Here is a 21,554-nt window from a genome sequence, read left to right as displayed (position 1 = left end):
TAAATAGGTAGTAGTACACCTACCTGAGCGCCGATGGAATCTCAATGGAAGCTACCAGCTAACTGTACCCCATCTCCGTCACCTAGCGTGTCCGTACCTGTAGGTACCTTGCACTACAACAGCCTTAGCTGTATTATATGGAATGCCACCTTACTACCTAAGGTAGTTATGCACATACTATAGAAGGTAGTGTGCTCCTGGACTGCCAGCACAACGCGCTCTGCACAGCACAACACACACTACATAATATACAAGCAACAAACATGGGCCACACGGCACCCCAGAGAATCTATTAGCAGTACTACGTACTCCAGAAAGGCTCTCCTTCTCCCCCTCACCATATCGGGCACGCATCTGGACCGTCCGACCAAGACTCACACCCCCCTCCCCCCTGTCGCCCAGAGACGTACCGACAACCTGACTGCATAAACCGTCATCGTGCTGTAGTTAGTCCATGTACGTCCCGCCCACCTGCCATTTTGTGCGCAATCCATCCGTTTCTGGCTGTGACCATCATTTCTAACCTCAACTTCAGTCACATTCCTCGCCTTTTCCCCTTCTTTCTACCAAAGACTTTACCCAAACACTGCATCTTTTTACAGCCTTTTTGCCCTACCGCATGGCATAACCCTCAAGTCGAGCCTCGTGACAGTCCCTGATCCTCACCTGCGTCTCGCGTCGGCTGCGCAGTACAGCTAACAACCGACACACTGCTGTGCTTGCTGGAAACCATGACGTTTGGTGTCATCGCCCGCCAACGATGGACTCCGAGCCTTCTCTCACCCTTGAGCGTTCCATCTCGCAGCAGAGCGCAACCTCTCTAAAGAGCGCTCGCTCTTCTACCGTACGAGGCAAACGATCCAAGCTGAACTCCCAACCCTCGAGCTCCGCCAGCTCTATTGCTGCCTCCGACAACAAGTCACTGACGAGCTTCCCCTCCTTTTCTCCCGACTCGCCAAGGGGAGAGCACTCCTTCCCACCCGATCCTGCGACCCCGGAACCAGAAATCGAGCCGCCGGCGACTGTCCGGAAGATATCCGACACCAGATCCAGTGCCTTTTCCCTGCTCGGCAACCTCACCGGCACCACCTCCGCCGCTGAACAGGCCGCACGTGATGCCCTGTTTGAGGATTCGCCGTTGTCCACCCACAAGATACCCGGTGCCCTGCACCACGCAGACGACGGTCACATCGGGCGCCTGATTGCGAGGCATGGCGCTGTCGCCCTTGTGAGGCAGGTTGCCACCGACCTAGCCCAGCGCGATGCCCAGATCGCCCAGCTGAGGAGGAAAGCCGATGAAAGGGAGAGGGCCCTTCGCAAGATCATTCTGGAATGCGGGCTCTCCAATTTGGAGCTCGAGACGAGATTGCGCGCTATCGAGAGTGAGGTCAAGACCTCCCGCCCCGGCAACCGTCGGAACGAGAGCGGCCTCTCTGAGCTCATGAGCGACGCAATGCAAGATACCGTCATTTACAACGTCTTTGGACAGACCGATGTCAGCGATGCGACAATCCGCGCCAACAACCTCTCCACCCCGACTAACCCTGACGGTAGGGGGACGACTAGAGGCTGGAAGGATTATCTCTGGGGCGGGACGAGCAGAAAGAATAGCGGTCCCAACAGCGTCAACGGCGATGACACGAAGCCGGGCACTGTTGTCAGGACTCAGTCATACGGCGACAGACGGCCGGGACTGCAGGATGACCTCTTCAGCCCGCCCCCGGATAGCGTTACGTCGGATAGTGCCCCGCCGAGAACCCCGAGCCGCGCATCTAGCATCCAGTCCGGCCCGCCTGGCTCTCGCAAAGCATCAACCTCGGTTGCTGCAAGTCTCATGAGACTGGTAGCTGGAGGTGCTCTCAACACGCGCGAGGGAGGTCCCAACCGCGGAAGGTCGAATAGTGCCACCCAGCCGCCATCAACCGCGCGAGCGTCCTCTGCCTCTAGCGCCAAAACCTCACAATCGAGCCGGGCTGTCTCGACACAGGGCGGCCCCAAGGCGCTCATGGCGATGCGTCGAACGGGCCCAACCAATAATGCCCCTCCGAGCACAAACGCCGCCCGAACGCAGCCCCAGGAGAGGTGGGACACGATGATGAACAGCCCGCCGACTGCTGCGTCAAACCGGCAGGAGAGTTACGGTCCAGTCGAGATGGACGCCATTCTCCCACCCGAGACCCAACCACCAACATTAACACACATTTATAACAATTATGTCGGTAGCGAATATCTTACCGACCGTTTTGGCTTTATATACGACCAGCGAAGGAAAAAGAGACAGCGTGAAGCAACGCAAATTGCCCGTCATATTAAACAAGGGGGACGGACCGAGATGCTGTCGAATGGACGCTCCGACTTGTCTCCGCCGATGATTGAAGAGGAGGAGGTGCCGAGTCCCGCAGGTAGTGAAGAGCGACCAGACAGCCCTTCTTCTACAGAAGAACGTACGGGCGAAGGGAAGCCTAAGAAATGGCAAGATTATCTCAAGCTGGCGACATTCCCGACGGAGCTTCTTTCTCACACACCCGCACTCAGTGCTCCGTCTCTGGAAGTGCTCGAGGGAGGCGAGCTCGGCATGAAGTCTCCTGGTCTTATCGCAGCCGATGAGCGAGGATTCGTGCCTATTGCAAGCACCACGACTTCGGTTATCGACAGCGAGACAACGCCCCCTGTGGAGACCGATGCGGCTTCGGGGACGGTTGTTCGAGATGACACAGAGCCGGTGAAGCTACTCCTTCAGCACATGGGTGAGCTGCACGACTCGCTTCAGAGAGAGAAGGCGGCGCGCTGGAATGAGTTTCTGCGCAAGGTCAGAGCCGAGAGGAGACGAGACGGTGAAGCTGCTGCCGCCGCCGCCGCCGCCGCTGCCGAAGCCCGGTTTGAGCGGCCTGCCATGAACCTGCCCGAGGCAGCGCTGGCCGATGGCGAACTGATCGGTATTACCGGCCTCGGAATCAAGGGCAAAGTCGGCCGCGCCAAGCGGACAGAACTCAAAAATCTCGTCCTCGGCGGCATCCCAGTCAACCTGCGCGCAAAGGTGTGGTCAGAATGCTCCGGCGCCACAGCACTCCGCATCCCAGGATATTATCAAGACATCATCGCTCGCTCCGACAAGGATGACGACCCGGTTGTGGTGTCCCAGATCCAGATGGACATCAACCGCACTTTGACCGACAACATTTTCTTCCGCAAGGGACCAGGCGTGGCGAAGCTGAACGAGGTTCTCCTGGCATATGCCCGCCGCAATCCGGAAGTCGGCTACTGCCAGGGCATGAATCTCATTGCGGCGAACCTGCTGCTGATTATGCCATCAGCGGAGGACGCCTTTTGGATTCTGGCCAGCATCATTGAAAACATCCTGCCGGCGGGCTACTACGACCACAGTCTACTATCCTCTCGCGCAGACCAGCATGTCTTGCGGGAATACGTGGCGGATGTGCTCCCGAAGCTCTCACAGCACCTGGACGACCTCAGTATCGAGCTCGAGGCGTTGACGTTCCAGTGGTTCCTCAGCGTGTTCACCGACTGCCTCTGCGCCGAGGCTCTATTCCGCGTCTGGGATGTGGTGCTTTGCATGAACGACGGAAGCACATTCCTGTTCCAAGTGGCTCTGGCGCTGCTGAAGCTCAACGAGTCTCAGCTTTTGCAGTGCGACACACCGGCGAGCGTTTACACCTACATCAACCGGCAGATGACCAACCACGCCATCAGTATCGATAACATGATCAAGGCGTCGGACGCGCTCAGAAGGCTGGTCAAGCGCGAGGATGTGGAGTCGCGCCGGGAGAAGGCCATCCAGACGGAGAAGGACATTGCGAAGCAGAGAGAAGAGATTAACGAGGCCAAGAAGGCGAGCAAGGCCAATGGCAACGGCAATGGCAACGGCAGCAGCGAAAGTATCAAGGGAGACGGCTAAGCGGTTCCGGAAGTGAGCGTCGAGGAAGCGACGCCGGTCGAAGAAGATGGGCAGTGAGAAGAGTAAGCTTTTTGTTTTTTAAAAAAAAAAGAGAAAAAGCAGTTCGCGGCCGGTTTTTTAAAAAGAAAAAGAGCCGCGATGTTGCATTTCAGGTGTTTGATGGACGTTCCATGATACCCCCTCTGTCCGATTGGGAAGGCTAGTCAGAATAGCGTCTCTTTTTAATCATACATAACAAAATACACGATCTCTAGAAGCGTATGCTTTTCAAACCTTTCCCCCTCCCCCACGTGGCATCGTCACACGTACTTTGTGCAGTCAAATCATCATCCTAGATATATAATATATATATATATATATATATAATCATTCATTCAATCGTGAGTACAGTTTTCTTTTTTTACAACTTGGCCTTGCCGGCCTTCCACTGCTCGACAAACTTCTTGCCCTCCTCCACGCGCTTCTTCTCGAGGTCTTCCCTCGCATTCCACCTCTCCTCCTCGGCCTCGTGGTTCTCCTTGCTCAGCGCGAAAGCGCTCTCGCGCCACATCTCCATCTTTAGCACGGCGTACACGCCCGACTTGCCCTTGTCGATGAGCTTGCGGTCGGCGATGAACTTGAGAGCCTCGTCCAGGCCGCCGAGCGCGTCCACGAGGCCGACCTCGAGCGCCGCGGGGCCCGGGAAGCGCTTCGCCTCGAGGACGATCTCCTGGTATATCTTGGGGGAGCACTTGATGCGGAAGATGGAGGACATGGGGGGTTTCAGCGGGGCGCCGAACTCGAGCTCGTTCATGCAGAGGAAGCCCTTTTGCGGGTTCATGACGCGGTAGTCGTGGTGCATGGCGGTCATGAAGCCGCCGGCGAAGGCGTGGCCGGGGATCAGGGCGAGGGTGGGCATGGGGTAGGTCAGCAGGCGCTTGAAGAGGCGGTAGAGCGGGTCAGGGAAGAAGCCCGGGGTGGCGAAGGCGTGTTCGAGGTCGAGGCCGTTTGAGTAGAATTTCGGGATGGCGGAGGTGGTGACGAGGACGCCTGGCGGGTGGGAGAACTCGATTATGTCGAGGGCGGCGAGGAAGGCCCGGCAGAAGGGCGTCGTCAGGCGGTTGTCTGGCGGCGACGACCAGGTTAGGAGGTAGACTTGCGGGGCTGGCGTCGTGCAGGTTATCGTGCCGCCTGGGTGGGAGTCCATTTTAGGGACGGGGAGGGTGAAGAGGGTTTTGGCTGCTGATGACATTGTGAGGGTTTGGTGATGGTTCAGCTGTGGTGGAGATTCTTGGGATTAGGAGAGTTTACGAGGTGGAAAAAGGTAAGAAGAAAACAGTGTTCGGATGACAGATGTCAGATGACAGTCTCCAAGTGTTGGTACAAGTTGTCGTATATAATCTTTTATGCTATTTGAATTGAATATCAAGTGTTGCGGGTGGTGATGTGTCTTGGGAGGGTTGAAGGATGACAGCCGTAAGTCTAAGCGATGCAGACCTCGGCTCGGGAAATAGATTGCGAGGGGAGAATAGATAATCATTGTTTGTGACCCTTCCACGGCGGCTGCTCGGCCTGCCAACGCCAACTCTAAACTGACGGGGGGAACCTCCGCACAGGCGCTAGTCCTCCCTCCAATGAAGGATGCCTCGCATTTTGGCTTTTGCTGTTCGTCCGCATTCACCACGCGCGCGACGCACTTTCACATGTAAAGGTGCGCCCAGCTTTCTGTAGCGCTTCTGACGTACCCCGGAATCGTTAAATTGTCGCTTAAACTCCACTATCATCTCAGTGGTCCCCCAGTCCGTCGCGACCCTTACGTAAGATTCAGCTGGTATCAACCAATCATAATGCTTCCCTCTTGAGAGCTACCCCCCAGTTTGAAGCGTCCCGCTTGCTCGTCTCAAGTCGCATTTCTGTCCTCTTGCGAAGGGACAGAGGCAGAGGCACATCAGCTTCACACACCCCAACTACCCACCAACCATGGCGGAAAAAGACGACGACAAGCGGACCGTGGTCTTCTTCCATCCCGACCTGGGAATTGGCGGCGCAGAACGACTTGTTGTCGATGCGGCTGTTGGCCTGCAGAACCGCGGCCACAAGGTCGTCATTTTTACGAGCCACTGCGACAAGGGGCATTGCTTCGAAGAAGCTCGCGATGGTATGCGCCATCTATTTGGAGTCATGATCATGTGTTAAATGCTGACAATTTTAGGGACCCTCGATGTCCGCGTCCACGGCGACTGGCTCCCCCAATCCATCTTTGGCCGTCTGACCATTCTCTGCGCCATCCTCCGCCAAATCACCCTCCTCCTCCACATCTATGTCACCCGCGAACTCCAATCCCTCAACCCGGATGCCTTCATCGTCGACCAGCTCTCCGCCGGTCTTCCTCTCCTCCAATACCTCATTCCCAAGGCTCCCATCCTCTTCTACTGCCACTTTCCAGACATGTACCTCGCTCTCGGCCGCGAGCAGTGGTGGAAGCGCGCTTACCGCATCCCCTTCGACTGGATCGAGGAGTGGAGCATGGGCTTCGCGGACGAGATCGCCGTCAACTCTGGCTTCACCAAGGGCGTCGCCACCAGCGCCTGGCCAAAGCTGGCGAAGAAGAAGGAATTCAAGGTCGTGTACCCCTGTGTCGACATCGAGCCCAAGACCGACAAGAAGGAGGGCGAGGAGGAGGCCGTGTGGACCGACAAGAACATCATCCTCAGCATCAACCGCTTCGAGCGCAAGAAGGACATTGCGCTGGCTGTCAAGGCTTTCGCTGCGATCCCCGCGGACAAGAGGAAGGGCACGAGGCTGGTGATTGCGGGAGGTTATGATTTGCGCAGCGCGGAGAACTACTACTATCACCGCGAGCTGGATAAGCTGGCCAAGGACCACGGACTCGAGACATTCACGGCCAAGAACATCATCACGGCGCTCTCCGCTCCGGAGCACATCCCTGTTCTATTCCTCCTCTCCATCCCCTCCAGCCTTAAGGACTCGCTGCTCAAGTCAGCGAAGCTTCTGGTCTACACGCCCTCCAACGAGCACTTTGGAATCGTCCCCCTCGAGGCAATGCTGGCTGGCGTCCCCGTCCTGGCTGCCAATACTGGCGGTCCCAAGGAGACTGTCATGGACGGCGTCACGGGCTGGCTGCGGGAGCCCGATCAGGTAGAAGAGTGGACCAAGGTCATGGACACGGTACTTAACCGCATGAGCAAGGCCGAGCTGGAGAAGATGGGCAGGGACGGCGTGCAGCGTGTGCGCACCGGCTTCGGGCAGCAGAAGATGGCGGAGCGGATCGACAAGATACTGGACGAGTTGACGGCGAAGCAGCGCGTTCCGCCCTGGATCAACGCCGTGCTGAATTTCCTCGGTATCGGCATCTTCTTCTTCTTTGGATTGTTAACCTCCAAGATGCTTGTTCCCGAGAAGAAGAGGATTTAGAAAAAGAAAAAGAAAAGGCGCAGTAACCCCATTTATACCTACATAGTCTACATAGTCTGTACGATACCAGAGCAAATGTTGATATCATTCTTGCAATATACCTCTGTTAAGACACTAATCCATCTTACCCCACATTTTGCTGAACCCCCACGTAGCGGGGTTGGATCCCGCCCCCCTTAGCAGTGACATCCGTAGCTCTTGTCTCACTCATCACATCAAGCAGCACCTCGTGGGAAACCCGAAAAAGAAAAAAAGTCATGTCGTCCACAACCAACCAAGAAGCCATGTCCCGCAAAGCACTGGTCGAATTCTTCTCCCGCACCCTCACGGCGTTCCAGACCTCCAAGGATGCGTTCCGCGTAGTCTGCACACTCCCGGCACACGACGGGCTCCCTGCGCCGAGGAGTCCCCGGCAGTCTTCGGCCGCGGCCAGGGGTAGTAGTACCAAGCTCGTCGTGCTCGACTCGTCGTTTAACCCGCCGACGCTGGCTCACCTGCGCATGGCGGCCTCCGCCGCCCGCGCCACGGGCGGCGCGGGCGCAGGCGCGAGAGTTCTCTTGCTGCTGGCCGTTAATAACGCGGACAAGGCGCCGAAGCCAGTCGCGTTCCCTGTGCGCCTGGGACTCATGCACGCTTTCGCGCGGGATCTGCTGGATGAGTTGCGGGAGGATGTCGAGGTCGATTTGGGGCTCACTACGATGCCGTATTTCCACGACAAGTCGCAGGCTATTGCCGACGAGGGGTTTTACCCGGGGGACGCGGAGCAGGTGTATCTTGCCGGGTACGACACGCTCATTCGGATCTTCAATCCAAAGTATTACACTGCCTCTGTGCCTCCTGCTCGAGAAGGTGAGGAGGAGGTGAAGCCGATGCAGAGGGCGCTCGATCCGTTTTTGGGCCGGTCGAGGTTGAGGATTACGATGAGGACGGATGATGAGTGGGGTGGCGAGGAGGAGCAGGTTGCGTATTTGAACAAGTTGAAGGATGGCGGTTTGGAGGAAGTTGGCGGTCGGAGGGAGTGGGCGGAGAGGGTTGAGATGGTGAGCGGGAGGAGGGAGGGCGAGGAGGTTGTGAGTAGCACAAGGGTGAGAGAGGCCGCGGGGAAGGGGGACGAGGAGGGGTTGAGGGGGTTGCTTGGGGCGAGGGTGAAGGAGTGGGTTTTGGAGGAGGGGTTGTATCGTGAATAAGTTCTGGGTGTAGGTTAAGTTATGTGATTGGCATGATAGAGTATGTTTGGTGCTGGTTTCATTATTTCTTGGGAAATGATGACTTGGTAAGGTCGTTGACGCATGGCCATTTCTGTTTTGACTCTTTTTGTCTTACGTTCATTAGGAAAAGTGCTACACGGACGGTGGTTTCTCGTCATCAAGGTCGTGACGTCCCCGTTAGACTTGCACAATGAGCGTTTGAAGCTTATATGCGTCACATTTCAACGCCGAGGAAGCCTATAATACTTTCAGGTTTGTACTATAAACCATCTCTCCGGTCTGCCGTTGTATAGAGCTTTTTACTGACTTGGTGTTTTTTGTTAAGAGTTAATACACTAGGACTATCAAGCCATCTCGCATCATCTTACTTGCCAGCCTCGAGGACTCACAGCTCATATCAATCAACGTCTTTCTCGTTGCTCGTCGAACTTCGCCCCTTCACTGCTTCGGTTACTCGGCGGTCTATGGAAAGACTCAACTAGACCTATCTACTAAGGCCTCATGCAATTATCTGAGTAGTTCAAGATCAACATCACACCAAGCTTTTCACAACTGAAAGTCCCTCTGCTTACCTCTACCGCCCCTTCCATACGCGCCTTCCCTCTTGTCCCTTGATGATTCGGATCAACAATCGTTCTTTCCTCTATCCCCTATTTGATACCTCTCACCAGCCAACCAACACGCTCCTTTTTAAACGAACGGTCTGGCTTCTTTCTCCAAACAATAACTCTACCTTTCTCTCCAGCAACTGCCATACCTCGTCGACATTTCTCACTCTCATGCTTCTACCTTCCATTTCATTTAACAGCCAGAGAAAATAAGCAAGCTCCTTCCTTTCTACTTCATCATGCCTTGCCTCGCAATAACCTCTTTTCATTTACCTTCTGGGGTATTTCTTTCCGCCCTTACCCCTACTGGACTTTGATTTTCTTCGCCTCAATTTCCATATCAGATCTTGAGTCAGCAATTCACTGCGCTCACCATATACTCTTAGTTGAGCACCCCAAGGACTCGGCACAAGTCAAGACGAAAAAACTACTTTTAGGATGGACAACAAGATGGCAGTGGACGACTGTTCACTCCCGAAGGATGAGACCATCTTAGCTGGCAAAAAGACGGAGCTTTATTTCATCCAAGATCAAGCTTCTTGTTTGGTCTATTGGCGCAAGATTGAGAAGAAAAGCAACCTTCAGCAATTCATGGATACTATCTCTAGCACAACTCCACATCTCGGAGAACAGCCCCAGTGTCTAGAGGATGGGTGCCGCGTCACTCTTGAGACCACTCTTGACCATTTCCATACGCCGGGGCAACTGTTCGACCATCTCTGCGAGCATCTAGACTTGGTCAAATGGCGGATTTCAATTAACGGCTTGTGGTTCTGCGCTACCCCACCGCAAGTGGACCAATTAACCCGAGGAGATCTGTTCGTAAACAACAGAATAGAAGGAGGCCCGTTTTACCTCATCTTTTCCGAATATGAATCTGGACTTCCGAAATGGAGAGAGATTACAAAATTGGCAAAAACCAGTGACTCCAAGACTCATGCTCTTCTGTTTACAGTTGGGACTTTGACAGCTGGGACGGATTATCCACACCAGGCCTTCCCGGATGATCTCGAAAAGTCACTTCTCAAGATAATCCCCAAAGAAAAGGCCCAAGTCTCTCCATCTGGAATCTCGAAACCTAATGGCGGCGATTCGTAGGCTCTTTTCAGTGACTCGCGCCTCATTAACCTCGACTGAAAAATCACCAAGCAGCCGGCAAGACAACATGCTAGCAGGTATATTCATTCCGAATCAAAAGGAAGCAAATTTCCAGAGGCTTATCTTTTCACATTGGGATTGGAAGATGTGCAGTGGGAAGAAGCCCGCACTTGATGCCAACAAAACTTGCCAACAAATTTTAGTCAACAGAAAATTGGCTGGTTGACAAAGGGAGGACTGGTGAACACTGATTCTAGCAAGTTGAGAGCAGACATATGGGGACTGCCCGCACACCGAGACTTTCGTGCGATGTAAATATTCTAGGCAGAACGGATAGCATCAAGAAAGCTGAGCTAGATAGTTGAACTTCAATTGCAGGTGACCCATGAGCAGACCGGGCCACATGTGACGCCGCGAATTTCCTCATACCCAGTTTAATGAACATCGCAAACCTCCTCTGGTCCCATGTGGCTTTCATGCTCTGGTGGGATGCAGAAGTCAAGTCCACGGTTGGAAAAAGAGGGCGATTCTCGACACAGATCTCTACTGGAACTGTTGGTTCTATTATGGATGTGCCCAAGTCATGGCACACATAAGCGTCAAGCTGGTTAGTAGACTTCCTAATCATGCATCAAGTAATGTATTGAACTGAAGATATGCTCTGACATTCCTGGCCAACCAACATATCTGCCGTGGCATCAGGCTTCAAAGTATCTCTGAGACGGCCACCAAGCCCAGCCAGCCCAGCAGCACCAGATCTTAACCATCACCCCAGCAAAACCTGTAGATGTAGGATGAAAAATTCTGCTCTTGCCTGTTTGCCTGAAAATTTCAAGACCCAGGCACCTCTGCAAGAACCAAAATCCGCTCCTTCCCTTAAAATGAAGAGTTTGCGGCGCCAGTTAGGCAGCGTGGAGTACGTACCCGACCACCTCCTTTTCACCATCTCCGCGTCTTATTGGTTGAAAATTCTACTGATGGCGCCGCGCCTCGGACCCACTCTTTCCCGTCCGCCAGCGTCTATAAAAGAGCGACCTCCCACCGCGCTTCTTAGGATTTTCTTTTCTCTTTTTTTTTTCCTTATGTCGACAATACTTCAGAGAATCATTTCTATAGTATTCGACCCTCTCTTGGTTCCCTAAAGGAGCCACAGATCCCACCCTGGTTGATGAGTTATATCCTCGACGCCCTAGAGTGAAGAATTCTCGGTTGCTCTCGCCCTGTCCGCAAGGATGGCGGCCAGTCCTCGTTGATTGGCTGTATAGAGAGCGGTGATGATCTCGTCCCCGTTTGCGGTCTTGCCTTCGGGCGCGCGGACGGGGTGGGTGTCGATGGACGTCTGACAGGCTCTGATTTTTTTCTCTCTTTTTCGTTACGGGCTGGAGCTTGTCTCTGGTCGTGAGGAAGAAGCCTCAATGATCTTGTAGAGAGAGTTTTGCTGTTTGATCGTGAGAAAATCCGCATATTCCCAAATTGAGTGGCTTTGCTAGCTTGTCAACAGCGTCCAGGGATCATCGTGCTCCATTTAGCCAGGAACTTCCTTACGCCGGAATCATATGGGTGACAGTTGTCAAGGCATGCTTGGGACGTGACGTTTCTATTTTTATCTAGCGCCATCTTAGATTCAACCGCTCCAACATTCCAGTGAAGCATCGATATCAATTGGAGAAGACTTGACTTCGTGACTCAAATACTGTCCTTCCAGACTCAATACGACCTACCCGACACGAAGCTCTGAGGTCGTCCCGACTCGAAATGACCTCCCCAAGGGCCTCCAGCATCCCTGGGACCGCTATACTCATCTCTGCGCGGGCTAGGGGGATACGGCGGCTCAGCAGGCTGCGGTGACCGCGGCATCGTGGCGTACTCCTCTCTGCTTCCGCCAGTGAACCCTTCAGCAGCGGCAAACCAGCCGTTCGGGGGCGCAGCACCCAGGTGGCTCTCGCTCACCGACCGGATCTGCTGTCCCGCCCATGCAATTGCGTTTTGTGGGGTCAGAGGTGTCCCCGCGGGCTCCTGCGTCGGCACAGCCGACAGCGAGGACTGACCGCTAGGTACTCTGGGCCTCATCGGCCTCTGCGTCTCGTCGAGCTCGAAAAAGGCGGCGTGGAGCAGGACGAGGGTGGCGACCTTCACCAGCGTCGTGACCACGCTGAACAGTGACGAAAATGCCCAGAGAGCAACAAAAACTGCCGCGCCGGCGAAAGCGGACATGATTCCTTGGCTCGAGGCATACTTCCTCACGCCCAGGTCCCGGGCGATATCCCGGCCGTTGTACGACTGAATGAACAGGCCGGATTTGACAACGCCGAAAAGGGCCGCGAGGACGAGCCAATGGGACGTCAGGAGAGTGCCGACCAGCAGGATAACATAGGCGTTGCCGTGGCGGGGTATGTTCTTTGCGAGGCGTCTCTGGAGGACTTCTTGTGATGCTGGGATATGCAAGTTGGAGGGGTTGAGGAGGTTCGTCACCGGGGTGTCGGGGAGGGCGAGCTCATAAGAGACGGACGTGGCGCCGTTGGGTGGTGCGGCGGCGGAATAGCCAGAGAACTTGGGCAAGGATGAGAAGACATTGAAGGCGGACTGGACGCCATTGAAGAGCGCGGTAGGGGAGACGTTGAATGCGTTGCCGCTCGTAGTGGCGACGGTGGTGGTGCTGCTGCTGCTGCTGCTGCTGCTCACGGCGGCAGCGCTGGAACTCGAGCCGGACTCGGTGCTGGAGCTTTTGCTTTTACTCTTGCTTTTGCTCTTGCTGTCACTTTTGCTCTTGCTATCGCCTTTGCTGCTGCTTTTGCTGTGGCCGTTACTCTTGCCGTCGCTTGATTTGCGTTTGCGAGGCACATCGCGGGACGGCTTTGCTGACCGTGATCGCGAGCGGGGTCTGGGTGCTGACGACGAGTATGCTTCTTGGCCTCTAGCTGACGATCTGAGGGAGTAATCGCTCACATCCCATTTTGAATCCCGGGCTGACGAAGATGAGGAGGAGGTCGAGTAGCCCCGGGTTTCCAAGTACTCCCGCGAGGGGGGTACAATGGGGTCGTCTGAAAAGGACGATCTGCGCATATTTGGCCGTGATTCTGTGTGATGAGAATAAGAGAATGTCTTGTCCACGAAACGGGACCTCGAGGATTGAGTTTTTTTTGGGGGGGGGAGAGAGAGAGGGGCACTTAGAATCCGGGAGAGATAAAAAGAGAGCGAGAGAGTATGTTTACCTAAGTCAGCAAAGATTCATGCCCGAGGTGGTCCAGATTGCTGCATCTGTGCCCTGGGCAGAAACAGGAACACAGAAATCGGCTGCAAGACAGCTGGAGAGACAGCTAGAGCTCCCGCCTGTAGGTAGAAGCGATTGGTGGTGGGAGGAGTAGGGGGAGTATGGGTGGAGCCGCATCCGGATAGCCGCGCCCCAAGATGCAGGATAATCTTGGCGATCTGCAGACTCGTGTGCTCTTTTTTTTTCTTTTTTTCCCTTTTACTGACCGCCTCGGCCACCGACCATTCCGATGCCGTGGGCTGGCCAGATACGATATCTGGGGGTGGTGGTGTGCCGGTGCCGTGTTTTGTTTCGCCTGAAAATGGGCGGCCAGTAAAGTCCGGTCAGGCATCAAGCTTCCCGGTTGTCTTGGGCCGGCCCCGCTAGTGCCCTGTAAGTCCAACACCATGCGTGTATACCATGCCCCCGAAAGAAAAGTTCCAGGTACCTGCAGAACGGCTTCTAGAGCATATTTCACGGTCTGCCCACTGTCAAGAGTCTAGTTCTTTTGTGTTGTTGATTTTAATTGGTTATGTTTATGGGTCCGAACAGCCTAGACTAGGAGGATCTTGCTAGCTCCCACATCACCCTCCCGCCTTGACCGCCTGGTATTCGAGATATCAATGCCATGTCACGCACCGCTAATAGCCTCGAAAACTTTGAGCTTGATTCTTTGAGCTTGATTCCAGATCAGATTATGAGCTTATTCGCCGACCTGTCACGGATAAACGCCCCTTCCGGGCACCTTTTGGAAGAATGACGATGGCAGCTCGAATGACGCCTCCACCTTTTGAACCTGTTGGACGCTATCCCGGATGATGTCATATCCAAAGTTGTACGCGAAGAATTCCTCGGGGTTTTCTATGAATCAAGTCGTTAGCTCTCCACGTAAATGTGAGACACATTGTATCAATGGCTGACTCACTCGGCACTTTGTCTGCAGGAATATACTTTGACGCTTCCTCCCGGATCAGCTGCGGCTCTTCTTGTCCCGCGTTGCTGAAGATCTGCATTACGCTGGCGCGGTTTCTGCGGATGTTCTCATAAACACGTAGTCTTTTCTCGACGTCTTTGGCTTCGGCGGAAGCAAGTGCGATGCCGAGAGCAACGCCGTCTTCGATGCCTTGAGCTCCTCCTTGGCCCTGGTCTGCGGTTGCTCGTCAATATGTTACGCTCTTGACAGGATACACAGTGCCGACTGACTAGGTAGCATGGGATGAGCTGCGTCACCAGCCAGAGCCATCTTTCCCTTGACCCATGTAGGAATGGGAGCGCGATAGAGCAAAGTCCACTGCTTCACCTCGGTAGCTTTGCTATGGAGTGTCAGACTCTATCTCCATAGGTTTGCCGTTGAGGAACTCACTCCAAGATGGCAATGACACTGGGGTGGAAGTCAGAGTATCTTTCAAGCAACTTCTCCTTACCAACAGACGCGTGCCAGTCCTCCTTCTTCGTCGATTCGATATCGTCGTTGTGGAAGATGGCCACAAAGTTGTGGACCTCATTGCTGCTCATGTTAGCATAACACGATCGCCATTCCATGCCAGGCTTCTGCATACTTCCGACAAGGATACGAGACAAGACGCTTCCTGTCTCCGACCAGAAATTTCATGCGCCCATCGTCGTCTTCGGTCCAGAACTTTGTCACCGGGTCTGCCTCAATATCGGCCGCTGGAATGAGAAACCTGAAGCAGAAGTTGTAGTGGCCTTGAGGCACCGCTGGGTTTGAGTATCCCAGGATGGCTTCGACACCAATGGTGTGCACACCATCCGCGGCAATGACAACATCACCGATGATGGTCTCCCCGGAAGCCAACGTTAGTGAAGCCGCTTCGGGGTCCTATCAATCATCAGCCATTGAAATTCTCAACACTGGCACCATTTCTACCACTTACATAGTTTGTCACCTCGCTTTGCAAGTGAACAGTAGCAGGACGCCCTAGTCCCGTCTTCGTATGCCCATTCGAACCATTCGTAGCCGATCCGTTGGCAGCATACCCGGTACCTTGTTCCTCCGGCTCCGTTGCCAACCTCTTCAACTCCTCATGCAGATCCACACGATGCGCAAAGTACCAAGGCGCACCGTAACGCTCTTCAATGTAATCCTCCGTGCCGACGTGAAACTTCTCCAGCGTGTCACCCTTGGCGCGGAAGCTGCATTTCGCCAGCACGAACTTGGCCTTAACGGGATCGAGACCCCATGCGAGAAGCGCCCGCGCGGCGTTGGGACACACATGGATCGCGGCGCCGATCTCATTGTTGAGCGCGGACCGTTCGTAGACGTGGACCTCGTGGCCAGCGCGGCGAAGGCCCACGGCTGCCGAGAGACCTGCGATGCCGCCGCCGGCGATGAGAATCTTGAGCGGAGCCATGAGATTTTGTGAACTTTGCTGATGGCAAAGATCAACTATTACACGTCTGCAAAGCCAATCACTGGGTAGTATAAAGCAGAAACAAAGGTGCTGCAATGGAGGGCGGCGAGGGTACAGACCAGATTTCGGCCGAGGGGCAAGCAGACATGTCACGTTTACCATGCCTGTCCCGTGTTGCGGGCCAACACAGTTCTCTCCGCAAGCAAGCAAGCAAAAAGGGTATTCTTTCTCAAAAGGGGCACCCGGGAATTGCCCTGGGATGAAGATGTGGACGTCCCATCCCCCCCGAAGCCCTATCGGCGTAGAATGCCGTTTCCAGCTCACAATGCATCCCTCAACCTGTGCTTTCTCACAACTACCACTCAGCTTCATCTATGAAGGTGCCGGGGGAGGGGTCCTTTTTGGGCGAGATTTCGCGCAGACGACGTGGATTAGTCGACCGGGGCAAAGAGTCCCGGCCGACAGGGGCCCCGAAGAACAAGCATTTGATGCAGCCTATGCCGCATTTGGCGGGGCTTCATGGCACGTTCTACTGGGTCGGCTGTGGCATGTCCGTACGTAAGTGTTTGCGGATGTAGATTGTTGTCGTATTGAAGAATGCCGCTCGTCGCCCCGCTTTGAGATGTCGAGCGGGAATGCCGAGTGCTGCTGAATTCCCTCTGGTCGGAGCCTTCTCGAAACATGGGTTGTATTGCTAATGACACTAATGCAATGATATGTGGTCACTATTGTTAGAGGAGTGTGAAGTTGTGGTACTGTGTAAAACGGAGGAAGATGTCGGGCCGGTTTGTTCAACCTCCGTTACTTGTACCGCTGAGAATTCGGCAACACGGTAAGCAAGGAGTGCATATGATGGCCGACTGTTGGACTTACTTGATTATAGACTGCCGAGGCCCTCGTTATCAAAGTCACAAGATTTGACAGACAGAAATCAGAGACCCGAAATCAGAAGTATGCTCTCATGGTTTTGGATAGCATGCCTGAGGCGTTTATCATTCGATTTTCGCAACTCCTTCGTCAGTGAAGTTACTTTGGATAACAAGACAGCCAAAGCCTGACTGGAATCCCTCTTCACCTTCAGGCCAAGGATCATTGTGGTTCCAACGTATTCATCGGCATGTGATTACATCTGACTGCAGAGCAGGTGTATATCTCTGCTAGTACGCGTTGAATCCTTGCTGGTACTCTGTGGCGAATTCTGAAAGTGATCCAAGAAGAAGCCATGCATTGGTAACAAACACAGAGATCTGCGGTATTGTGAAAGGTGCAACTTGAATACAACACGGGGCATGTGGGTGATACCTGATCATGGCCTTGTTTCTTGTCATGTGATATCGCGAGGTCGGAAAGTGACGCCACCTTCCGCTCGGATCTCTTGCAGGGAATTAACCGCCGTGAATGATATTACTAATAGTTTTCAATCGCGCGCAATTGTCCAAGTGACGCGATTATCGTCTGGTTTGCGTGTTATGGTGTTGATGAGGCGTTACGAGTAACTTCCTCGCACCAGTACAACATATTGAGCCTGAACCTGAATATTTGAACTTGGAACGATGGATCAGTGGAGAAGCAAACCTTTCTACCTAGTATCTACTCCAGTCGATTCCAAGTTTGAATGATGATCCAACCTATCTTGGATGAACTCGATGGCGGAACTCAAAGAAACAAAAGCGAAGAACGCCTCAGTCCTGCATCCCCTACGGCGTCAGTGAAATTTTCTTAAATCACGCAAGGATTCAGTCACATATGAAATGAAGTAAGTCATAACCAAACAGGACCAAAAGACTAGTGTATTGGTTTACTGCCATCCCGAAACGTCGGGCTAGTGCCCAAAGTTGAGAGACAGTTTCTTACATTGTCATCTTGTTTAACAGCAAGATAAGCTTTGCATCCAAAGGACATCTTTAGCAATTACAAAGAGAAGGTCATCTGCTGTTGGCTTTCACAATTTATCTTTAACAAGCTACAAAATATGCTTTTGTGAACTTTATTCGAACTTAATCAGATATCGTCAATGAAGATGCTAAACTCCATAACAGAACCTCCGCTAAATACTCTATATCTGCCAGATTAATCTCATCAGACCTGGATACTTCATTTCAAATCAATGTATTCTAAGGCGAACTGGAGCATTCGGCAGAAATAAAGAGATTGGCCGCCTTGTACAAAGACCATGCTATTGAACGTGGTTGAGTTTCTGCAAAAGGCTTCGCTCAAGGAAACGCTCTTCAGTCGTAAACCTGGCCGGTGGCGCAATTGCCGAACACGTTGAACCTTCTAACCTAAGGTATAAAATATCATGTCGTCATAAAAAAGTGGCCACCTGAATGAGAGAAAACAGTCATGTCAACACAAGCCTCTGTTACTCATCATTTAAAAGATTGGGTTGAGTATCTACCGCCCGAATCCCGCGCACCACAAAGGTGATGTGGGGTCGGAAGCTATACTTCTCTTCGCAACACTCCAAGAAAGCCAGTATTGACGTATCTCTGCATGCGGCGGGCTTTATCAAAGTGTCCGTACTCCTAGTCCTGGGGAATTGTAGACTCGTCATTAGGTAGTCCTAAGTCCGAAACGATTGTTGTTGTGCCTTCATGATGTCATCATTTCTTAACCGATCTAGGCGTCATACGGCTTGCATGCGATGCGTCAAAGATGACGTGCTGATATCGATGACAGCTCTATAAAGAAAGTATTTGAATGAACCAGAAACACAGATTTCAATGCAGCTCACCAGATCAATTATCCAGAAATCTACAAACAGCCTTCAACTCTCAAGTCAAAGTTTTATCTCGGTCAACAAAAAACAAAATGTCTTCCACCAACCCTCTCCACAACACCGCTGAGACCGCCGGTCAGCACAAGGACACCAACCCTGCTAAGCCCAGTGTCATCTCCTCTGAGGGTGCCATTGGCAGACAATTCAACCCGGACGGTAACATTGGCCAGATCGGTAAGCGCTTCGATGATGTGTGGGTTGGATAATTGTTGACCAAATATGACAGGCGAGAAGGTCGGAGGCCCCTTCTCCAAGGACGGTGTGATTGGCGGCCAGTTTGATGCTAGCAAGGGTGGTATCGCGGGTACCGTTGAGAGAGCAGTCGATGGACCTAGGAACCCGGCTAAGAAATGAGCAACGACAATCAATGTTTAGCATAGCGTGATCATACTCTTAAGACACGAGTATGTGTATCAATACAACTGTATAATCTGCTCAACTATGTTCCCGAAATGCTATTGACAAGACTTACATATGAAGTACTTGAGTCCGTACAGCTCATCAGATGGCCAAACGTACGAGCTTCATCAGGAGATATATCAAAATAATTGTGACCAAAGCCAAATGTAAATCTAAATGAATCTGAGTTGGTGGTGATTAACTTCCAAAAAGGTAAGATGTGGTGTTCATCGCATCCAACCTGCGGGGGCATAGATGTTACAACCCTTGCTGTCATGGTACAAACACACGAAGCATTTTGACGCTGGAAATGAAAACCATCACTAACGCTTAATGTACATTATGAACACTATAATTGTACGTATAAATTCTAGTAAAATTACCTTTGTGCTACGCATCTAGGTCGATAGCATTGTCAACAGCAGAGATCATACCGCATTATCTCGAATCGGCACCGCATTGATAACCCCCTGGCCCCGATTGAACGCTCATAAAAGGTAATGACTAGTCAATCCGGCGCGTAAGATATACTCAACTTAACCCGCCTTCAATCCTCTTAGAAACTCTCTTGGGCCGGTCGCATATCCAGTTCATGGGTCCACAAGGAGCTAGGCTGTTGCGAAAGCCAGTGATACAATTCGCCCACGTCCTCCGCCTTCATTTTCTTGCCAGTAGTGGTGTCTTCGTTCTCCGCGTCAATGATTCCACCGTTGGCAATGGCATGAACGCAATGGACGCCGAATTTGCTGTGTTCCTTTGCGATTGCCTGTGCAACCATCCTTGCGGCCGCACGAGAGGCTCCGTACGCTGCGTACTGCTGATTTGTGCGCATGGCACCGAGTGTACCGGTAAAAATGATTGTACCCTTCTTCACGCCGTTCGTGTCGGCAAGTAACGTTTGGCCGCCGTTCTGAGCGTACATGAGCTTCAGCGATTCTTGAGCAAACACCAGGGCGCCGGTGGTGTAGGTGTTCATGCTGTCGCTGAATGCCTCGGGAGTCTCTTCTAGGAAGGGTTTCCTGCTCGAGTGCTTAACGTGATAGATTGAAAGCTTCAACTTGAGATCCTTAAAGTCTGGGTGGTCGGCAATCTGCTGGAATGTACGTCGAAGGTTGTCGGGCTGAGTGTCTGTCGGAAAAGGGTGGATGATACCATTTGACGAAGTCCTCAGCTCGCTGGCAAGCTTCTGGAGATTATCTCCATTCCGGGCGAGGATGGCGACTGCGAGATTTCCATGTTGAGGGCTAGCAAGAATACGGGCAATGCCAGCACCTGAAGTCGGCCCAGCACCGATAAGTATCGCGAGACCTTTTGGTGCCATGTTGTCGAGGTTAAGTTGTGACTTTATTGAGTCCGTACGTGAAAGTAGCTGCAAGGTTACTTTACGTTGTATGAAGTTGTGAACGAACAGATGCTGGGAACAACTGGACTGAATAAATACTCACCGTGAGATCCGACTTCGACTACCAAGATATTAACCTGAGTGGTTCGGTGGACGTCATTGATCATCGGTCGGCGGTGCTCTGGCGCCCCATAATGGCCGGCCCGGTGGTGACGGCCAGTCGGGGTTAAGGCGTTACGCTGACGCTGAGTCGCCTATGGCCGAAATGACCGAAAGTACGTCTGCACACTGCTGACAGAGGCCGCTGTTGCTGACCAACAACATCCCACGATACAATCATGCTGAATACGAATAAACACAGCTTATTGTGAACGATTTTGTGTGTTCAACTATACAACAGCCTGAAGAGAAAATTCAGAGCCACGAACTCTTCCATGCATTCGTCTACATTAGTGCCACTCCCTAGAGTCCTTACATAAGTCCTTGAGAAATATCAATCTTGGAGCTGCTTTCAGTGTCTTCCAGACTCAGTAGAAAGCCAGTGAAAACACGCCTGAAGACGATAAAGCTGTGTGCGGATGAAAAGTTCGCGGTTCAACGAGGCTTAAACAGGACAGGGCTCTTTTAATATCCGTCGAATCTAAGAAAACCTGCATATTCCCTGATGCCAATCTGACTTTACTCTTTTAGACTTGGTTCGCCGACGCTCAGCATTAGCACACTCATTTTCCTCATTGAATCTTAGTTAATCCGAATACTGGGATTGATGTTAGTCGAAAAGAGATAGCGTGAGCAGTAATTATGCTAAGTGTCATTTGGAGCAAGGATTACTAGATTTGGAATGTCTTGTCGAGAAGCCCGAGGAAATAGGAAGCCTTCGGCGACAGAGCGCTGCCAGGGGACGTGCACGCTGTCCCACTTCCCCAGACTACAGCGGGCGGGATGGTTCGCAAAGCTACAGCCGTGCGGGGAAGAGCTAGATGAGGGTATAACTTGGTGTTATCTAGTGTATCAGGCGTAGAGGTTGTAACGAAGCGAACTAAGATATCCTACCACCCTGAAGGCAGTTGTATGATGTTTGTCTCGCAGACATCTGCCACCCCTTCCTCTTTGTCCTTGGCTGACCTTTCCTTTAAGTGGGGTTTTCTCGGTTAGGGCAGCGACTTCG

At 52.8% G+C, this 21,554-nt stretch overlaps 7 protein-coding genes across 7 annotated transcripts; 3 read left to right on the top strand and 4 right to left on the bottom strand.

Annotated features, from left to right (window-relative positions):
• Window positions 1–760: 760 nt before the first annotated feature.
• Window positions 761–3,916, top strand: CTRU02_203171 (TBC domain-containing protein; the record flags this gene model as incomplete). Its single annotated transcript, XM_036727254.1, has 1 exon — window positions 761–3,916. The coding sequence occupies one exon, from the start codon at window positions 761–763 to the stop codon at window positions 3,914–3,916; it is 3,156 nt and encodes a 1,051-aa protein (XP_036581048.1).
• Window positions 3,917–4,316: 400 nt separating this feature from the next.
• CTRU02_203170 (enoyl-CoA hydratase/isomerase) lies at window positions 4,317–5,147 on the bottom strand (the record flags this gene model as incomplete). Its single annotated transcript, XM_036727253.1, has 1 exon — window positions 4,317–5,147. The coding sequence occupies one exon, from the start codon at window positions 5,145–5,147 to the stop codon at window positions 4,317–4,319; it is 831 nt and encodes a 276-aa protein (XP_036581047.1).
• Window positions 5,148–5,875: 728 nt separating this feature from the next.
• On the top strand, window positions 5,876–8,517 carry CTRU02_203169 (Alpha-1,3/1,6-mannosyltransferase alg-2; the record flags this gene model as incomplete). Its single annotated transcript, XM_036727252.1, has 3 exons — window positions 5,876–6,053; window positions 6,108–7,320; window positions 7,599–8,517. The coding sequence occupies 3 exons, from the start codon at window positions 5,876–5,878 to the stop codon at window positions 8,515–8,517; spliced, it is 2,310 nt and encodes a 769-aa protein (XP_036581046.1).
• A 3,434-nt stretch (window positions 8,518–11,951) lies between these two features.
• Window positions 11,952–13,307, bottom strand: CTRU02_203168 (uncharacterized protein; the record flags this gene model as incomplete). The annotated part of the gene is made up of 1 exon (XM_036727249.1): window positions 11,952–13,307. One exon carries the CDS (start codon window positions 13,305–13,307, stop codon window positions 11,952–11,954), a length of 1,356 nt encoding a protein of 451 aa, XP_036581043.1.
• A 905-nt stretch (window positions 13,308–14,212) lies between these two features.
• Window positions 14,213–15,866, bottom strand: CTRU02_203167 (salicylate hydroxylase; the record flags this gene model as incomplete). Its single annotated transcript, XM_036727248.2, has 6 exons — window positions 14,213–14,355; window positions 14,420–14,641; window positions 14,698–14,807; window positions 14,858–15,028; window positions 15,054–15,334; window positions 15,390–15,866. The coding sequence occupies 6 exons, from the start codon at window positions 15,864–15,866 to the stop codon at window positions 14,213–14,215; spliced, it is 1,404 nt and encodes a 467-aa protein (XP_036581042.2).
• A 2,700-nt stretch (window positions 15,867–18,566) lies between these two features.
• Window positions 18,567–18,999, top strand: CTRU02_203166 (uncharacterized protein; the record flags this gene model as incomplete). Its single annotated transcript, XM_036727247.1, has 2 exons — window positions 18,567–18,819; window positions 18,872–18,999. The coding sequence occupies 2 exons, from the start codon at window positions 18,567–18,569 to the stop codon at window positions 18,997–18,999; spliced, it is 381 nt and encodes a 126-aa protein (XP_036581041.1).
• Window positions 19,000–19,600: 601 nt separating this feature from the next.
• CTRU02_203165 (oxidoreductase) lies at window positions 19,601–20,365 on the bottom strand (the record flags this gene model as incomplete). The annotated part of the gene is made up of 1 exon (XM_036727246.1): window positions 19,601–20,365. One exon carries the CDS (start codon window positions 20,363–20,365, stop codon window positions 19,601–19,603), a length of 765 nt encoding a protein of 254 aa, XP_036581040.1.
• Between the last annotated feature and the right edge of the window lie 1,189 nt (window positions 20,366–21,554).

The sequence above is a fragment of the Colletotrichum truncatum genome (genome assembly GCF_014235925.2).
Source record: "Colletotrichum truncatum strain CMES1059 chromosome Unknown Contig_0002, whole genome shotgun sequence".
Classification (NCBI taxonomy): Eukaryota; Fungi; Ascomycota; class Sordariomycetes; order Glomerellales; family Glomerellaceae; genus Colletotrichum; species Colletotrichum truncatum.
This window is presented reverse-complemented; position numbering and strand designations above follow the sequence as displayed.